Source organism: Borostomias antarcticus, assembly GCF_949987555.1.
Source record: "Borostomias antarcticus genome assembly, chromosome: 1".
In the NCBI taxonomy this organism is placed as follows: domain Eukaryota; kingdom Metazoa; phylum Chordata; class Actinopteri; order Stomiiformes; family Stomiidae; genus Borostomias; species Borostomias antarcticus.
Window position 1 is genome coordinate 23,745,591 of NC_140234.1, and position 20,016 is coordinate 23,765,606.

Below are 20,016 nucleotides of genomic sequence, written 5' to 3' on the forward strand. Positions count from 1 at the left end.
AGCTGCTCGCCTGTCTCTGTTCCGACATTCACTGACTCCACAGAGACGTGAGCGCACGGTCCCTAAATAATGCAATAGATTACTCCGCGGTTATAATCTTGTGCGGTGTGAGGTCAAAGCCTGCGTGTGTGGTTAATCGTTGCTGTTCATTAACAAAATGAAAGCGCGTTTGTAAAGGCTTGGTGACGCATGAACGCGTGTGATCTGTCGGGGCGCTGTTCGGTCTGCTATGCTCTGAGCTGCTAGGCCCTCTCTTCCATCCTGCCTGCCTTCCTCTGCGAGCAGGCAGAGTAGGCTAGGCAGCGCACTTTCTCCGTTCGCTTCATGACTCCCTAAACATCGCACGTTTGGTATTGGAAGATATCTGAGCGCCATTACATCGTCTAGAAATTAGAGATTGATGTTGGATCAGAGCGTATGGTGGCTCCGTATTTACCTGGACGCACTCCCTCCCCCTAACCCCCCCCCCCCACACAGACCACAGTCAAATCGCCTGTTTCACGACTCACGAGTTTTACATTGCACAAAAATATCAGATCACAGATTATATTTCGCAGCCACGTCACACAACGGCAGTGGTGGTACTTCAACGCCAGCACCGTCGCTGGTGCCGTTTGCCTCCGTGTCCCCTTCTAGTCTATTCTACGCACACACCAAACACAAAATATAATACGCTAATAAAAACGTCTTATTACTGTTCTGTGTGTGGAATTCAAAATGGCACATGTTTTCACCCCCAGTAGACCCCCTCCACCCGAACAGCTCGTCTCTTCCACATTGCAAACGTTTCCTTTGTAACCTGTCATATGATATATTGTGGAAAGGTTTCCTATACGTTCGAATCTGATACATCTTTGCAGTGAGGTTGTAAACGTCCCACAGTGTGCTGGAAACGTGCGCGTAATCATAGTTTAGGTTGGAGCGCTGTAATGTGAACTTTATATCGGGCATATTTTAACACTTTGTGGCCTGTTTTTTTCAAAGCAGACTCCATTTTGAGGTACCGGGTGAAGAGAATAGGTTTTGCAACTCGCGAGGGAGAGGAAACCATCTGTTTTCCGGGTATATATTTTCAACGCGTTTATACGGGGCGTTTTGATCATATAGTTTACAGTAATGTTGCATGAGTTATTCACGAGCAAGTTAGTTATGTAGTGATGCCATTTGGCACAAGTTGGGCATATGACATGCATGTCATTGGTGATGACTCGGAATGAGAGTATAAATTGATTATGCTAATTAGAATAGGCTGTAGGCTATAGATTATTTTATTTTAGATGTTTCTCTTTTGAATCTTGTACCTTGTGAGATTTTATTTCTCTTAATGATTTTGGTGAAACTCAGAAGCCCCTCTGTACTTGATAGTGAGGGTTGGTTGGGAGGGAGGCACAGCGGATTGGTCGCGCGCACAGACAGACACGGGGCTTGCAAGGGGCAGGTCGACAGCTAGGAAATAGTCATCATTTTTTGAGAATAATGCATTTTACATGAGATAACAAGGAATTATAAAGTTAGAATGTGGTATGGTACATCGTTTTAAAGGGCTTCCTCTGTCAGTAAGGGGTGTGCATGCCTGTCTTATTATTTATCAGAAGGGGCCGCCGGTGGAGTAACAGCGCAAGTAGAGAGAGTCTATGTTCAGAGGATCCAGGCCTACTAGTGCAGCCGCTGATGATTGCTCATCCGCTTTCACAAATTTGGAAAATAGCACATTTAAAGGCAGAAATGAAAGATTTGTCAGTGGTTTTTGCGGTGGCTGACATTGGAATGGTAAGAATCTCGCGGCTGATCCGTCTCATGCGTTTTATTAAGTGTATAAACCTTCCGTGATTTTGTGTATGCACAGTGGACGCCCGTGTGCTGAAGCCTGTGTGTATACGAGGTATACGAAGTTGTGTGTTGATTCTGCATGTTCGCTGTGTCTTACCGCCTCGTGTGAGCCCCTGCATTCACACACGCAGAGTGGATGCACAGGCGCTGTCATGGGCTGTTCATTTTTAATCATAGAAATTCGGGATTTCTATACCAGCGTTTTGAAACCAACTTAACCCTTCGTTGTCTCCAGGCAGGAAAGCGTGTCATTATAGCGACGGAGATTTAATTTTAACGTGACTGGCTGGCCAAACGCCCCCCAGGTTGTCACAATTCTACGCTCTTGGCGGTGTCTCGAGCCGTGTTTATAGCCTACCTGTTTCCTAATTTAACATAAGGTGTGCGCCAAGATCATAATACGTCGCCCCAAAAGATACTGTCTTATCAATTCAAAACCACGCAAATCTTTCCCAATCATATTTTACAGAGATATAACTTTTGAAAAATAAGTTGTTTATCTTACGCTATGTTTCTTTAGAAAATATCCTACATTAAATATTATTAATTACAAACAACAGATATTTGATCAATACATTCAAACCCATATGACATGTTTTTTCATAATGCTTACAGTCTTGTTCTCATTTCTAGGATGGAGCCCTGACAGTATGAGTGGGCCCTATGAGTCGGCCAATCAGATCTGTGCGTCTGGCCCCTCAGCCCAGATCATCTCTGACCTTCGACCTTGACCTCTCGAGCCCCGCCCCCTCAGAGCGCCATGACTCCGAGACCAGCCTAGCCATGTCCACCGCCCCTTCCCTGAAACCTCAGTCTGCTTACGGGTTCCCCCACAAGGACCTGTCCTCATCCTACAGCCCCCTGAGAAGGCTCCAGCATCTCACCACCATGGTGAGCCACCCCGACCTGGTGCTGCCCGGGAGGGAGAGGCCTTCCCAGGCCCAGACCCCGACTCAGGGCTCCACGGACGCCCCACACACCCGGAGCGCCTTCAGGAGAACCGTCCAAGGGCTTCCCTCGTCCCAGAGAGCAGGGGCCCAGCCAGACAGTGGAGACGGTGTCCATGAGCACTCTGGGACCACCAGGCACAACTCCAGCTCCGATAAAAAGACGGTGGGCTGTTTCTCCGACCCGCCCAGCCCCGCCTTCTCATTGGACAGCAACAGCCCCTTCACCAACGGCTTCCTGCACTTTGAGTCCTCCTTATTCGAGGAGGAGGAGGAGGAGGAGGACGGTGATGACGAAGAGCAGCAGGAGACAGCTCCGCCCCCGATGAGCAGACAGGGGAGAGTCGGGAAGTCCCAGGAACCGGGTCTTGGGTTACTAAACTTGAATTCTAAGCCCGTTCCCCACGGTTCTGCTGCGTCCAGGGGACGAGAGGGGGAGGGGTCAGACCCGGACTGGGGGAGCGACTGTGAGCCTCTCTTTCTTGGGAACAGCCCATCTGGAACTATTATGGCAAGCGTTTACATACTCTACAATCAATACAATACAATGCATTAAGACATAATACTGTACACACAATACCGCATTCTATACCATACTGAACCATACCATATATACTATAACATGTTGACCTTGATACTTAACACAGCATAACATAACACATATATACCTATACCATATACCATAATATAGACTATATTAGAACTCTTATAGCTACGTATACATAAAATACCATAACATACTGTATCATGAAATAACGAACATACACAGGGTATATAATATGCATAACATGACAAACGTACAGCAGTTAGAAAGCCCTTCAGTCAGCAGTGAACTTCTGTTACGTAACATGGCTGGTTTGGTAATGGTTACTAGAGCTGCCGGCCCAGGGACGCTGTCACTTCATATCACCTGTTGTTTGCAACAAAATGTCACTCAAGACACTCATTGTCACTATCTGTGTGGCTGAAGGACAACTACTGACGGGCTTAGTGACACTGTATACAACATTTTGTAGAGTTGGTACTGGGAATATAAAGTTAGGCCCAAATTATGTCTAATTATCCAGAGAGGTCATGTGAGGTCACATACCCCATTTAAGATGGTTTCATCATAGCTGTACAAGATCATTGACTTCCTGGTTTCAACCATAGGACTTAATGATATAACTATCTAGATGATGACCAATCTGAAGTTACTCGTAATACTTTTTCCTCATTCAAAATTACATTAAAAGTCATTATTGTGTTATGTTATGTCATTGTACTGTGTATCATAGTCTAGGTTTGGATTTTTGACATTACTGTCCGTCCACAGTCGAGCAGTCCTAAGAAGAAGCCCCTTCCTCCGGTGAAGTTCCTGGAGGGGGAAGTGATCTGGGCCAAGTTCAACCGTCGGCCCTGGTGGCCCTGTGAGGTGGTGGTGGAGCCCAACCACGGGATCTACCACAAGATGAAAGGTATGCCGGGACACAGCTGTTAGATACATAGATACATTAGAAACATACCGTACCAGAGGGTGTTTGGGACGACGCTTGTGTTATGAGTAGTCCCGTCTGCGATTGAACATCCCAAATATCGCCCCTGGATCTCAGGGAATTCTTCTTTGGTCTAACAGTAGATGTTTGGGTTCCCATGTGGAAGCTTGTACTAACATCATGTCCAGGGGGTGTACTTGTTCATCAAGCTGACTCACACTAAGGAATCAGGAGATAGGCTCCAGCCCTATAGGCCACTAGGCTCCAGAACCATTGGTTCTCAAGGCTACTTACTTACTTACTTTACTATGGTTCGTGGTGCTAATGTTACCCAATCCTAAATGCAGTTTCTCATATTACTTGTGGTGCTAATGTTAACCAACAGGGAATCGAACCCTGCACCCTGTGGGTTGTGTGTTGTTGTTTCAGAGCCCAGTGACCGCCCCTGCAGGCTGTACTACATCAAGACGTTCGGGGAGCCTGAGGAGTGGGCTTGGGTCGAGGGCAGGGCCACGCACGCCTTCACAGGAGGCTTCCAGTTTCAACAGCTCCCACTGCTGCGCAGGAGAGGGAAGCAGAAAGAAGAGAACTACAAATACTCTGTAAATATCTATAATCATTGTTCATGAAGGTGGTAGTCAGTTTCTTGCCTAGTATGAATCTGAAATAGTCATTTTGTGATTATAATGAATGGCCAAACATGTGATGTTGTTTTGCAGAGAAGAACTCACATTGCAATGACAATACTTTTGCCTGTATTGTGTCATTTCCGTATCTCTCCTTCAGATTCCTAAACGTTTCAAGGAGTCATGGAAGTCCGGTGTGGCTGAGGCAGAAGCTGTTGTCCCGTATAGACCCAAAATGGCCTCCTCCACGTCTCCCTCCATGGATGAGAGCCTCCATGATGGCTCCACTCCAGAGAGAGAGGACAAGGGTCTTCCACCCCCTCCTCCCTCCACTCCTCCTGCCCCAACCCCTCCTGCAATCAGTCACTTTACCAATGGGGCAGTGTCTCCACTCAGCAAACCTTCCCCGGCAAGACCAAGCACTTTCAAGAAGCCCCAATCCAAGAAGAAGCCGAGTAAATCATCAAGATCGCAAGTGACTAAAAAAGAGCCAATCAGTAACAAAGAGACATTTGGGAGCAACGCCGACCTATCAGAGGGGGATCTGGGAGAGTGTCCATATTCGGACCTGGACTCTGTCCCCAAGATCCTATGTCCTAAAGCACTAGAGCGTCAGTCCAAGCCTGCTCCAGCCCCGCCTCCAGTCACGGTGGTGAAGGAAGTGAAGAAACCGCCCGAGATCCAGACCGGCTTGTGGTTCAGCAAGGCGGGGAAAGACAGGCGGCCCAAAACGACCAGCCCCATACCGGACCGCACGCTCTTCGGCAGGGCCTCATCCAAGAAGAAGGCACGGGCTGCCGTCAGCAGGAAGACCCCGGCGCCCGTCTCTGGCGTTGCGGCGACCGGTGGGCCCTCCAACCAGCCGAGGAAGACGGTGGACAAGCACCCCGCCCACCTTCCAGCCAGCACCAGGCTGATGACCCGGGCTCTGAAGGCCCAGGAGGAGGCGGAGCAGAAGAAGAAGCAGCTCTTGAGCAGCAAGCTATTAGCCACTAGCCAGACGGAGGAGGACGCCTCCTCCAGCTCTCACACTCCCTCTGGGACACCAGAGACTAGGACGGACTGTTACGGCAAACCTCTAAAAACGGACGGAGACGACCAGTCCTCTGTCTCGCCGGACTGCCGCGGCCCCAGCTCTTCCTCCTCCGTGTCGAACGACTCTAAAGACTTTGAGGAAGCGGAGGTGAAGACCGAGGAGGAGGGCTTCCTGATATCGCAGGCGCCCTATGACTTCATACCCCTGACGTCCTCCGTCAAGGCCAAGAAAGAGAACTGCCTGTCCGATATCTCCTCCTCTTCCTCCTCTTCCTCTCTGCACTTCTCCCCCATGGACGCCTTCAAAGACATGGAAGAGGTCTCCTTCAAGTCCCTGGGCAGCGAGAGCGACGGCAAGCCCGTTTCGTTCAAAACCGACGCCAACTACAAGTTCAGCACCTTCCTGATGCTGCTCAAGGACATGCACGACAGCAGGGAGCGCGACGGGACCCCTCTGGAGCTGGAGATCGGACCCCCTAGCGCCCACGTGAAGGAGGAGCCCTCTCTGTTACCCACCCCACACGAGGAGGAGCCCCTCCCCGGGGCGGGTCAAAAGGTCAAGGCCCAGACCAGGTCTGAAGGCAGGACGGGTCAGGGCTGTAAAAGGACCTCCAAGAAGAGCAGGTCGACAGGGAGTAGAAAGGGATCTCATAGAAAAGTGCCTTGCGGTTCTGGGGGGTCCGCGGGGCCCGGCTTCCCCGGGGTGGAGGCCTCATCCGGGGCGCCAGACTGTGCTTGGCAGGAGCGAGACGGAGCCACGGAGGAGGAGAGGCTGGGGGGCGCGGTGCCTTCGGAGCGGGGGGTTTCGGACCCGGGGATGTCCTCCCATCAGCCAAAGACCGTCCCTGACTGCATTAACACTAACGCCAACACTAACACTGCACTTAGCACCGGGGACAGCCAGGAGCCCCCCACAGGTAAGACCGGATCCGTTCCCTTATTTTTATTTATTTATTTTTATTTAGAAGTTTATTTCAGGGACAACATACATTAGTCTCCTTAGAGAGAAGATGCATTGTACTAGAATATAGCTTTTGCTAATTTCCATCTCCAGTCCCATATACATACAACAATACAATTCTATGACATAATTTACTGTTCAATGCCCCCCCAGGAAGAAGGGACCCTAAGTGATGTAAGTCCATAGTTTGTTTCTGATCTTCTCATACTGCTTCTCCACAGCGCATAAACGAATTAGGAAACCAAGTAAGAGACTGATCGAATGGACCGAAGAATACGACCAGATCTTCTCCTCAAGGAAGAAACTCAAAAAGCCCCCACAGTCGTCTGCTAAGGTAGAAAACACGTATCCCTCTGGAGGGTCTGCCTCTCTGCCTTTCCTGTTCTGACCTCTAAACCCTCGTACTTCCTGTGTTTCAGGCCACGCAGTCTATCGGCAGCAAATCAGATCCATTGCCTTCAGGGAAGACCGCACATGACCACGCCCCTTCGAACTCGGTTCCTGAAATGCAGACTCCGCCTCCTGACGAGCCCTCCAAGACCCCCGCAGGACCTCCTCCTCCTATAGAGGAGTCCATCCCCCAGGATGCACCTGTGCTGTCCATAGACACACTAACTCCGCCACCTGAAGCCGAGCCCTTGCCGTCGACAGAAGCTCTCCTGAAGGGTGATGGTTAGAGACCATACAGACATCAGATATTAACTATTAATTTGTACAACCATGCTTTTATGAATCAATATCAAGCACTAAAACACAGTTCTTCTCTCTCAGAAGATCCACAGTAGCCAAGTGTGTTCCTCACTCTCAGTTCCTCAGTAACATGCCGGTGTTCCTCTGACAGGAAATGTTCCGGTCCTGGAGAGGAAGCGGCAGAGAAAACCCACTCAGAAGATTCTGGAATACTGTCTGGAGGCGGAGGCCTTGGCAGTCCCAAAGAAAAAGGTTGGTGGTGGACACATCCCTGAAAGAGCTGTAGGAAGCGCTGGCTCAGCTCTAGACACAAAACCTCTCGCCGAGAAAGTATGTTTCAACATTCTCTTCTGTGTGTGCACAGGTGAAGTCTGCGAAGACCGGCTTGTCCAGTCAAGCGCAGGCTGGTCACTCTGGTGAGCCACGTTTTTTTGCCGCATTTCACACGACATTAAAGGAGTAGTAAAGGGAAAATGCATGTTTAGCCCTGATTTAAGGTTACTTATGATCATATACAATGGTTCAGATCAAAACGTTGACAAAACTAGCACTTTTGAGAAAGTCTGATAATTGCTCTACCACCGTTTTGGTCATACAATGGATGTGGGTGGGCATCTTGAAAAATCATTCAAAAACATGTTAAACTCTCGATTTCAAAGACAAGAAGCTCACCGAGGGGGTAATTGGTGTCCGTTGGTGTTCTGACATCAAATTCGCCACAAAGTATGAATCCTGTAGGGTTTTATTGATCATTTTATGAAATCCATTGACTTGTATTGACGCGACCGTTGTAGATGTGTAGATCAATCCGCAGAGGGGATTCAGGAAGCAGAACTACTTACGATAGCTATTGTTATTGTTTTTGTTGCTAGGCTACCTAGTTTGCGGAAGTTTACACACGTATGTGCTGCGACTAAATAGTTCTATGCTAAATATTTTAAAAAGCCTTTCCAGATGAACTAGAATCTTACTTATTGAATTATATGTCAGAATGCCAACTAACACCTCGGTGAGTTTCTTGTCTTTGAAATCGAGAGTTTAACATGTTTTTGAATGATTTTTCAAGGTGCCCCTCCACATCCAATGTATGACCAAAACGGTGGTAGAGCAATTATCAGACTTTCCTTTAATGTTCGAGTTTTACCGGTCCTGGGTTCTGACGTCGATCCACCTGTCGGTTCTCGCAGGTTCCGGACAGCAAACCTCCAGATCGACCAAGAACAAGTCTCCCACAGTGTCTGCCCACCCCGCACCCCCACCCTCCTCCACCCCCCTGCCTCCTGAGCTCCCTCCTGTCCCGGAGTCCCCCGCCTCCGCCGTCTCCTCCCCCGCGGACCCCCTCCCTGCAGCCGGCCCCCCCACCCCTGACAGTGTTGAACGGGGGTTGGACCCTGGCCCGACCTCGCCCCCCTCCGACGACACGAAGGTTGAAGAGGAAGGGAAGGACACCGCCGACGCAGAGGTCAGCCATCTGTCATCCCCACACCTGTCCGGCTGGGTTGTTTAAGGGTTCACATTTTACCGTCTGCCTTAGACAGGCATGGTTAAATGGGAATTACACAGTAGTTACACAGTCATAACTCCCAGGTGACAATGTCAGTGTAAATTCCAGCTGAGACAGGGCTGGAAGTGTTGGAACATGTTACTGACTGGTTTTCGACTGTTACCAACTGCCAACTGTCGATATATTTTTTGTAAAGTGTTGCTTACTATGCGTATATCCTGCTGTGAGGACACTGTGGCTTCCTGACGCTTCCTAACGCTCCTCTGTCCTGTTCTGCTGCTGGCCAATCAGGTTGGTTGTTCCAGTCTGGACAGCAGCTTCTCGTCCACGAGGGAGGAATCTTCAGTGTGTGATGACACACTCTTGGCCAATAAGAAGATTCTTGGAGACAAAGGGGGCGTGGCCTCACTGAAGGAGAATATATGCCAGGTCAGTCAACCAGAATGAGTGTGTAGAGTAGTAGTGTGTAGAGTCGTAGTGTGTAGAGCAGTAGTGTTTAGAGTAGTAGTGTGGATCTAGAATCAGGTCCTCATCTGTACCGTAACACCATTATGAGCTCAATATGTAACACTCAGGACGCATTGACAGGTGTGAATGTTGACCTATATCTCACTGAATGACTAGTTGGATATGTTGTCTGAACGTTGCGCGAACGTTATACGAACGGTGCCGTTTAAACGTCGCTTGAAATGTCCCCGGCGGTAGGTGTGTGAGAAGACCGGGGAGCTCCTGCTCTGTGAGGGCCCGTGCTGTGGGACCTTCCACCTCCAGTGTATCAGCCTGGCTGAGGCCCCCAAGGGGAAGTTCGTCTGTCCAGAGTGCAAGTCAGGTGCGTTCAGCCAAGTCCACACACATCGCTGTCAACAGCCGCTCCACTCGTTCTCACTCGTTCTCATGTTGGTCACAGAAAGTTGGAGCTGATGTTTTCTGTGCCCTGTTGTTCAGTCTCGGTCGTGAGCATTTAAGGGATTTAGAGATTAAAGGGGCAGTGCGCTATTTTGAACCAATTGACTTCCATTGAAGCCCAGTGAGAGCCTGCAGAAAAAATGCAATACTGGAACGATCAGTGAAATTATGGTTTCTGTGTTTCAGGTTCATGGTAGACAGACCACAAATAGGGCTAAATGTCCTAAATAGCACACTACCCCTTTAAGGCCCTGGACACACTAGTGTTTTGTGCTTTTCCATATCCATCAATTCCAATTAATTCTCTATGAGGACCATTAGTCGAAGGGCAACCTAAATGCCATCCATACAGATTCAATTTCCATCCGATTTGCCTGATAGTCCAAGAAAAGTCCAGAGGAGTTTAATGTTGGGTAGTGCAACCAGGATGTAGACGTAATCATCTGATTGGCCAGTGAGAGCCAGCCTGTTAGCTTTCAGAAACCCCTTGCCTGCATTCTATGCATTCTGTGCAAATCCAAAGAGACAGTGAATGCATTCTACTAATTCTCTGTCTGTTTTCTGATTGACGAGTGTGTCCAGGGCCTAATGATTCATATCCATGAAAAAAGACTGTCAACTGCTGTGGGAACATTGTGCTGGTCTGATTATTTGCTAGTTTGAGGGTTCCCTCTATTCTCTCGTGGTTATGTGTTGTTGTGCGTCTCAGGCGTCCACACCTGCTTCGTGTGTAAGAAGCCCGGGAGCGACGTGCGCCGCTGTATGATCCCGGCGTGCGGGAAGTTCTACCACGGCGAGTGCATCGCTAACCACGGCCCCACGGCGCCACTGGGGCTGAACCGAGGGTTCCGTTGCTCGCTCCACGCCTGCCTGGCCTGCTTCATCACCAACCCCACCAACCCCTCCACCGCCAAAGGTGGGCGCTGCCTCGGCGTACCCCACACCGCCCAACAACACCCGCATGCTCGGCTTATCCACGGATACATTGGTTTCTCTAGATGTCTCAAAGTAGTAACTCATCTTGGGAAGGCTCTTCCTGAACTCAGCTCAGCTCACCGGAGACTTTAGATTGACCCCTGCACCTTAGTGTGTGATGGGCGTATATGCCAGCTCTATAGATATATCTAAACTAGATAAGCCCACTCTACTATTCCAGAACAGTACATGCTGACAAAATGCTTCATGGTGGGGGGAGTTTTATAACAAGGGTCTAGTTTTATACTGGGGTCTAGTTTTATAACAAGGGTCTAGTTTTATTACAAGGGTCTAGTTTTATAATCAGGTATAGTTTTATAACAAGGGTCTAGTTTTATACTAAGGTCTAGTTTTATAACAAGGGTCTAGTTTTATACTCAGGTCTAGTTTTATAACAAGGGTCTAGTTTTATACTAAGGTCTAGTTTTATAACAAGGGTCTAGTTTTATACTCAGGTCTAGTTTTATAACAAGGGTCTAGTTTTCTAACAAGGGTCTAGTTTTATACTCAGGTCTAGTTTTCCAGAGAGGAAGAAAAGGAGGTGAGAGAATTAAATCTCGTTTATTATTATCTTGCATGTGTGTTCACTGTCTACAGGTTGTGTGTCTTCATGTGTGTGTTCGGTGTAGGTCTTGTGTTCACTGCAGGTTGTGTGTGTGTGTGTGTGTGTGTGTGTGTGTGTGTGTGTGTGTGTTCACGGCAGGTCGTCTGATGCGCTGCGTGCGTTGCCCCGTGGCCTACCATGACAGCGACCACTGCCTGGCAGCGGGCAGTGTGGTCCTGGCCAATCAGAGCATCCTGTGCCCCAACCACTTCACACCCCGCAGGGGCGTCAAGAACCACGAGCACGTCAACGTCAGCTGGTGCTTCGTCTGCACCGAAGGTACGTACCTTCTCGACCGCCATCATATAGAAAACCTTTGGTTTTGCTCCAGTAGAGACTGAGTAGGTCCAGTTCACTCCTCAGTTCAGTCACCTGGTCTAAGGCGGGTTTAAAGGTCAGGGTTCCTTCCCTAACCTCCGAGGTCAGGTTTATACTCATGGAATTCATGACTGGGGAGTTCATCTATAGCCAGCTGTAAACCTCCCTGCCTGTTATTCACCTCCCACGCTGTAGGTGGCAGTCTGCTGTGCTGCGAGTCGTGTCCCGCAGCGTTCCACAGGGAGTGTCTGAACATCGACATGCCCCAGGGCAGCTGGTTCTGCAACGACTGCCGGGCCGGGAAGAAACCCCACTACAAGGACATCCTGTGGGTCAAAGTGGGCCGGTACAGGTCAGTACTGGTCAGCTGGGCTCTGGAGGGCTTGATGTATCTACTGTTTGAATATACGGTAGACGATGTATCTCTCTCTCAAGGACATCTTTCTTTTCCTAAACATCTCTCTCTCTCTCTGTCTCTCTCTCTGTCTCTCTCTCTGTCTCTCTCTGTCTGCCTGTCTCATCACATCCCTCTCTCTCCTCTCTTCTCTTTTCTCTCTCTCTCTTCTTCCCTCCCCTCTTCCTCCACTGCGCTTCCCCCATCCCTCTTCCTCCCCCTCTTTCTCCGTTCTGCCCCTCTCCTCTCCCCGCCTGCTCCCCCTCCACCCCGCATCTCTCTCTCCTCCCCCCTCCTGCTCCTCCTCCACCCCCCCATCTCTCTCTACTCCTCCTCCTCCACCCCCCCATCTCTCTCTCCTCCCCCCTCCCGCTCCTGCTCCACCCCCCCATCTCTCTCTCCTCTCCCCTCCCTCTCCTCCTCCACCCCATCTCTCTCTCCTCCTCCACCCCCCCCTCCCATCTCTCTCTCCTCTCCCCTCCCTCTCCTCCTCCCCCCATCTCTCTCTCCTCCTCCTCCTCCTCCTCCTCCCCCCCTCCCATCTCTGTCTCCTCCTCCCAGGTGGTGGCCAGCGGAGGTCAGTCACCCCAGGTCCATCCCTGAGAACATCCAGAGGATGAGGCATGACGTGGGGGAGTTCCCAGTTCACTTCTTCGGCTCCAACGACTACCTGTGGACCTACCAGGCCCGCGTCTTCCCCTACATGGACGTGGACGCCAACAGCAGGGAGAAGATGGGCAAGGGAGTGGACGCCATCTATAAGAAAGGTAGGCGTGCGTGTGTGTGTGTGTGTATGTGTGTGTGCGTGCTGATCTATCCTTCAACCTTTACCCTTAGTTGCTGCCTGCAGTTTGTTGATAGCATCAGCGGATCATGTCTAGGATCAATAAAATGTAACCCCAGCTTTAAATTACAACCTGGAGGACTTAGTAGGGGGAGGCACATTTAGCAATTCAGTTAAAACATTTGTAGTTTGATAGTTTGTTGTTGTGGTGGTTTGTTGGCTGAATAGCTGTTGCTGTGCGTGTTGGCTGACTGGCTGTTGTTGTTGTTGTTGTTGTTGTTGTTATTGTTGTGTGTGTGTTGGCTGACTGGCTGTTGTGTTTGTTGACTGACTGGTTGTTGTTATGTTTGTTGGCTGACTGGTTGTTGTTGTGTTTGTTGACTGACTGGTTGCTGTGTTGTTGACTGACTGGTTGTTGTGTTGTTGACTGACTGGTTTTGTTCTGTTGGTTGACTGACTGGTTGCTGTGTTATTGACTGACTGGTTATTGTGTTGTTGACTGACTGGTTTTGTTGTGTTTGTTGACTGACTGGTTGCTGTGTTGTTGACTGACTGGTTGTTGTGTTTGTTGACTGACTGGTTGTGTGGTTGACTGCCTGGTTGTTGTGCTGTTGACTGACTGGTTGTGTGGTTGACTGCCTGGTTGTTGTGCTGTTGACTGACTGGTTGTGTGGTTGACTGGTTGTTGTGTTGTTGACTGACTGGCTGTGTTGTTGACTGACTGATTGTTGTTGTGTTGTTGACTGACTGGTTGTTGTTGTGTTGTTGACTGACTGGTTGTTGTTGTTGTTTGTTGACTGACTGGTTGTTGTGTGTGCTCAGCCCTGGAGGAGGCTGCGGTCCGTTTCCGTGAGCTGCAGGCCGAGAAAGAGCTTAGACAGCTGCAGGAGGACCGGAGGAACGATAAGAAACCGCCCCCATACAGACACATCAAGGTACGGCTCAACTCCCCCTATCCCTTCTCCTCCTTCTCTCTCTCTCTCTCTCTCTCTCTCTCTCTCTCTCCTCCCTCTCCTCCTCCCTCTCTGTCTTTGTCTCTCCACAGTCAGTTTATTTTCACGGTGGAATCGGGGGCGCGACCACATTTCCTTGAGAAAAAAAACACAACTCGCCCTCTCGAAACCCCCTTTAGGTGAACCGGCCGATCGGGAAGGTGCAGATCATCACGGCCGACCTGTCAGAGATCCCGCGCTGCAACTGCAAGGCGTCGGACGAGAGCCCGTGCGGGACGGACTCGGAGTGCCTGAACCGCATGCTGCTGTACGAGTGCCACCCGCAGGTGTGCCCGGCGGGCGAGCGCTGCCTGAACCAGGCCTTCACCAAGCGCCAGTACAGCCAGGTGGAGATCTTCAGGACGCTGGCGCGCGGCTGGGGGCTCCGCTGTGGCCACGACATCAAGAAGGTAGCTAACCGCTAACCGCTAACCGCTAACCAACAAGAAAGTAGCTAACCGCTAACCATCAAGAAGGTAGCTAACCGCTAACCATCAAGAAGGTAGCTAACCGCTAACCATCAAGAAGGTAGCTAACCGCTAACCATCAAGAAGGTAGCTAACCGTTAACCATGAAGAAGGTAGCTAACCGCTAACGGCGGAGAAGTCGTTGGAGATACGGTGAAAAGGCGGCCTCGTCTTGAACTTCGACCTTTGAGGCCGCCGAAACCACCCAGGACCTGTGTGTTTTCGAGTGTGTCATCCAAGCAGAGCTGGACCGTAACGGGCCAAGCCGTGTCTCTCTTGCATCCCTCTCAGGGCGCGTTCGTCAACGAGTACGTGGGCGAGGTGATCGACGAGGAGGAGTGCAGAGCCAGGATCAAACACGCCCAGGACAACGACATCTGTAACTTCTACATGCTGACGCTGGACAAGGTGAGGACCGCAGCGCACCGGAGCCTCTGAGGCCGCCGCTGCTACTCAGTCATCGCGGATCCGTCCGTTATTTACGTACTGCCTTAAATGACCGGTGTGTGTTTGCGTGTGTGTTTGTGTTACTGGCCGTGTGTGTGTCAGGACCGGATCATCGATGCCGGGCCCAAGGGGAACCAGGCCCGCTTCATGAACCACAGCTGCCAGCCCAACTGTGAGACCCAGAAGTGGACGGTGAACGGAGACACGCGGGTCGGACTCTTCTCGCTGGTGGACGTCCCTGCGGGTGAGCAGAGCGCTTCACGTTAACGTCATCGTAACGTCATCATAACGTCATCATAACGTTATCATAATGTTAATTTTTGTACTTTACTCTTTCTTTTACTCACAATATTCTGTCTTTCGTGCAGTTTATTCAGAGAACAATTCTGGTGCTAGCTGCTTAAAACCTACATGTATCGCAACCACTTTATTATGTGTGATTGTTGCCTTCTGTAATTGTGTTTGTGTGTGTAACTGCCTTCTGTCTAGTTTTACATTTTTATCATTTTTATCTCTTTTTTGTTTAAATCTTGTACTGTATATTTTAACCGTTGTATTCTTACTATTGTCTGTATTTCTGGTGTTAACCTTTCCCCTATCTTAACATTTTCACGGCACAGCACCGGGTAACCGGTTTAGACAGGCGCTTTATAAATAAATTGTACTTACTTACCGATTCATCCAGTTTGTTAAACCAACACCACACAGCTTCCTGCGTGTTCATGCTGTGTTTGTCCTCCCTCCAGGCACCGAGCTCACCTTCAACTACAACCTGGAGTGCCTGGGGAACGGCAAGACCGTGTGCAAATGTGGAGCGCCCAACTGCAGCGGCTTCCTGGGGGTCAGGCCCAAGGTCAGACTTCCTGTTATTACTTTTGACCTCACGTTTTTATTTGCACGTCTTCACCAGACACCGGGCCAAGGTGAGAGCCGGAGAAACATGACCATGATAGAGGAAGTCTTTGATATGGAACACACACACGCGTCAGGGTCGCCGATTAAATGTTCTCGGCTCTTTGCCTGTTCTGTTGTCCTTCCCCCAAGGGTAGCCGGAAACGGACAGTAGGCAGCGTGCAGGGGACGCGCCACGGGGACCGACCGAGTGATCCTGTCCGTCTGAGTCAGGGACGGACAGTGTTAGCGATCTGTTCTTCTACATGTTTTTCGTATTGGGTTCTTTGGGAGGAAACCCTTACAAAAACAGGGAGAACATGCAAACAGCGCACAGAAAGGCCCAGAGACCTTCTTGCTGTGACTACTAGGTACTAAGCCACTGCGCTACATATGAGCAAAATTTGGGGTCTTGCTCAAGGACACTTCGGCACAATGCTGAGAGCTGAACCGGCGACCTTGCAATTCCCAGTCAGATGCTCTACCTGCTGAGCTACATGCTGCCAATACAACTTTATCATCCATTTAGTAGTGATTCATACCTGCGATACCAAACACGATGGTAAAACAAATGATGTAGAACCCTCACACCATCCTCCCAAAAATCCTTAACTCGTTAAAAAGTGACGTTTCCAAACGGCTGGGTCTTCGCTAGGTCTCTGGGATGGGGATGATGATCGTGTCTTACAGGGAGACTAATGTGAATACATGTCAATACTCTGAATATACTGAGTTCCCCCCCCCCCCCCTCCAGAACAACCCCCCAGGCGAAGACAAGCGCAAGCTGAAGAAGAAGCCTCAGGCCAAGCGCAGGAAGGTGGAGGTGACCAAGGAGAGGGAGGACGAGTGTTTCAGCTGTGGTGACGGCGGCCAGATGGTGTCCTGTAAGAGGCCGGGCTGTCCCAAGGTCTACCACGCAGACTGCCTCCACCTCACCAAGAGGCCAGCAGGTACGGTGACCCAGGCAGCGTCACCAGCGTGTCACGGCGGCGAGGGCGAGGGCGACCCTTTGTTTGTTACTGGACCACCGGAGCAGTGAACCGTTGATCCTCGTTATGGTGAAATGACATGTCTGCCAGGGTCTGTTCCCATCCAATCAAACCCCAGATAGCAAGCAGATCTGGGCCATATATGGGCCAGAACTAAGCCACAAGGGCCAGATCTGGTCCGCTTGCTATCTGGGACAGCTCTGGGATCAGCTTTTCTCTCTGTTTATATACAGTGCGTGAGTGGAAGCAGGAAGAGAAAACCACCACGGGACTGTAATTGGGAAGAAATATGAACGGTAGTGAACGGCCAGAGATAAATCATTTCTTGATCCTGATTGAATTGTACCACGACCATCACATATGTTTGTCAATTTAAAACATACATTTTATGTGTATGGTTATGACACAATTCAAACAGGATCAAGAAATTATATGTTTATCAAAGTTGACTAGCGGACATATTTTTTCCGAAGTAAGGTCCAATGGGACGGCTCTTCCTGCTTCCGCTTTGGCCTCTATCTGCTCCTACGGACCGCCTGTCTGCCTGGCCTTCTGCCCGTATTCACCTGCCTGCCTGTCTGTGTGTGTGTGTCTGTCTGTCTGTCTACTGTGTGTTTGTGTGTGTGTCTGTGTCTGTCTGTCTGTCTGTCTGTCTGTCTACTGTGTGTGTGTGTGTCTATCTGTCTGTCTACTGTGTGTGTGTGTGTGTGTGTGTGTGTGTGTCTGTCTGTCTGTCTGTCTGTCTGTCTGTCTGTCTGTCTGTCTGTCTGTCTGTCTGTCTGTCTGTCTGTCTGTCTGTCTGTCTGTCTGTCTGTCTGTCTGTCTGTCTGTCTGTCTGTCTGTCTGTCTGTCTGTCTGTCTGTCTGTCTGTCTGTCTGTCTGTCTGTCTGTCTGTCTACTGTGTGTGTGTGTGTGTGTCTGTCTGTCTGTCTACTGTCTGTGTGTGTGCGCGCGTGTGTGTCCGTGCGTGCGCGTGTGTGTGTGTCCTGCAGGTCGCTGGGAGTGCCCGTGGCACCAGTGTGACCTGTGTGGGAAGGAGGCGGCGTCGTTCTGCGAGATGTGTCCCAGCTCCTACTGCTGCCTGCACCGCGACGGCCTGCTCTTCATCTCCAAGCTGGACGGCCGCCTGTCCTGCAGCGAGCACGACCCCTGCGGCCCCGACCCCCTGGAGCCCGGGGAGATCAGGGAGTACGCCCCCGCCGCCGACGCCGACCCGGCCGCCCTGCTCCCCGGCCTGGGGCCCCTCGTCCTCCTCCCCCCTGCTGCTCCGCCTCCTCCGACCTCCTCCGCGACGGGGGTAGGGGCCCCTAGCTCTGGTCCGGGCCCGGGGGGATCGGGCCCCAGCGCTGGGTGCGCCTCTGAGCCCGTCCCCTCGTTCCCCATCGCTGTCCCCGTCTCTGTGCCCGCCGGCCCCCCCTGCGCCGAGCCCCCCACCCCCGGGTCCGACAGTCCCCGCCTCTTCCACCTGCCTCACTACTCCCCCATCTCCTCCTACGAAGAGGAGAGAGATGTGGAGGAGGACGACCTGATAGAGGAGGAGGAGATGGAGGAGGAGGAGGAGGAGGAGGGGCAGAAGGAGGAGCTACTGCTGGATGATGGAGAGCTGGAAGGCTTTGAGATAAAAGATGAGGTGGATGAGGAGGAGGAGGAGGAGGAGGAGGAGGAGGAGGAGGGGGAGGAGGAGGAGGAGGAGGAGGAAGAGGACGAGGAGGAAGAGGAGGAGGAGGAAGAGGAGGAGGAGGAGGAGGAAGAAGAGTGAAGACATATTCCTTCAGCGTTTCTGCATGATGGCATTTCATTCCACACACACCCTGCAGGGGGAATAGCTCTTGTCACGCACCAACAGACCGAGGCTAATTCCTCGCAGGTGTGAACCTACTAAGCGAAAATAAATCTCTGATCCTCTCTGATTCTCTTCTGGAAGGAGAACACGGACCAATCACAGAACAGCTCTGTCAATCATTTCTCTCATCCAATCATCACGGATAACTCCACAATGGAGGGGTGACCTGCCTGTTCTTGGGGGTTTGGCCCCGCCCTGATCTTTGCTAATCCAGACTTTCCAGACCGTTCTACAAATCACCAGTCAATGAAATTTGAAAGGATATAACAGTGACTTTGTACAGCACTTTGGTCAGGCGCACGCTCGCGGACAAACAGGAAGTTACAGAAGCCTGTGGTCCAGACGGCATCGTGGTGCATGATGGGATGTGTAGTCCTACAGCTCGGCCATCGTTAGGTTCAGCCTCAAAGCTGCTGGTTTGCGTCTGTTCACGGTTCTCGGACATGTTTACATTTTTCTCTCGGAGGGTATCGCGACTGACGTTTGGTGACAGAAAACAGTATTTATCTGAGGAGAATCTGCAGAATCTGTGTCTCTAACGAGAGCCCTACGGTATGACTCCTCCCAGCTTATTAATAACGGTCCGTTCGGCGTAGAGGGGGGGCGGGGCTTTCCGCTCCGTGGCCACAGACGACAGTTTGTCGCCGGGGGCACGGGTGAGACGAGAGGCAGCGGGAACCACGATCCACTCCCCGAGTCACAGATCCGGCAGCACCGCGGTAAAATGGCCGACAGCCAACAAACGTCACCGCATGACAAGTAGCCTAGATGTGGGGCAGACATTACGTGGCTCACAGATGCAAGGTTAAGCATCGGAGGACATGGTGATATTCTCACTACTCACCCTGGCTCTTCAGCCTCTTTTCTTTTGTTCCCCAAGTCCCTTGAACTCGGTTGAATCTTTAATCCGGGTCCTTAGTTTCTGTCGCTCCGCTGACCTTGCTAGAAGGTGTTCCAGGATGGCGGTGTTAGTCTTCGTCAGACTGTCCTGCCGGCGGTCTCGTCTCTCTGGTCGGGTGTCTGCGTGGCAGTGGCGGTCCTGTGAGCCGTAGGTCTGATTGTGTTAACGGGTCGTGGCGCTGTTGATGGGGTGACACTTGTACTCGCCGGGAGCCGTCAGAGGACTAGGACATAGGTGCCCCCCCCCCCCCACACACACACACACACACACCCTCTCTGAACTGAACTTGAAATGTGAACGTGTTAGCGGATACTCACCTGTGAGAATCTCGGTCACTTGACGTCACCCTAGCGCTAAGCTAGCTCCCGTGTGTATTGTACTCTCTCTCCTATGACATATTTATATTATTGACTTTTATAACGCACAAATGAAGGCTG

General features: G+C 50.8%; 1 protein-coding gene across 1 annotated transcript; it reads left to right on the forward strand.

Annotated features, from left to right (window-relative positions):
• Nucleotides 1-2,591: 2,591 nt before the first annotated feature.
• On the forward strand, nt 2,592-19,441 carry nsd1b (nuclear receptor binding SET domain protein 1b; the record flags this gene model as incomplete). Its single annotated transcript, XM_084450894.1, has 23 exons — nt 2,592-3,288; nt 4,093-4,234; nt 4,682-4,854; nt 5,039-6,830; nt 7,096-7,208; nt 7,294-7,546; nt 7,716-7,816; nt 7,929-7,980; nt 8,752-9,026; nt 9,360-9,497; nt 9,774-9,897; nt 10,684-10,890; nt 11,653-11,832; nt 12,067-12,223; nt 12,827-13,032; nt 13,872-13,984; nt 14,182-14,451; nt 14,800-14,916; nt 15,058-15,199; nt 15,702-15,808; nt 16,601-16,796; nt 17,828-18,465; nt 19,247-19,441. The coding sequence occupies exons 1-23, from the start codon at nt 2,614-2,616 to the stop codon at nt 19,439-19,441; spliced, it is 6,366 nt and encodes a 2,121-aa protein (XP_084307020.1). The 5' UTR covers nt 2,592-2,613.
• Nucleotides 19,442-20,016: the final 575 nt, after the last annotated feature.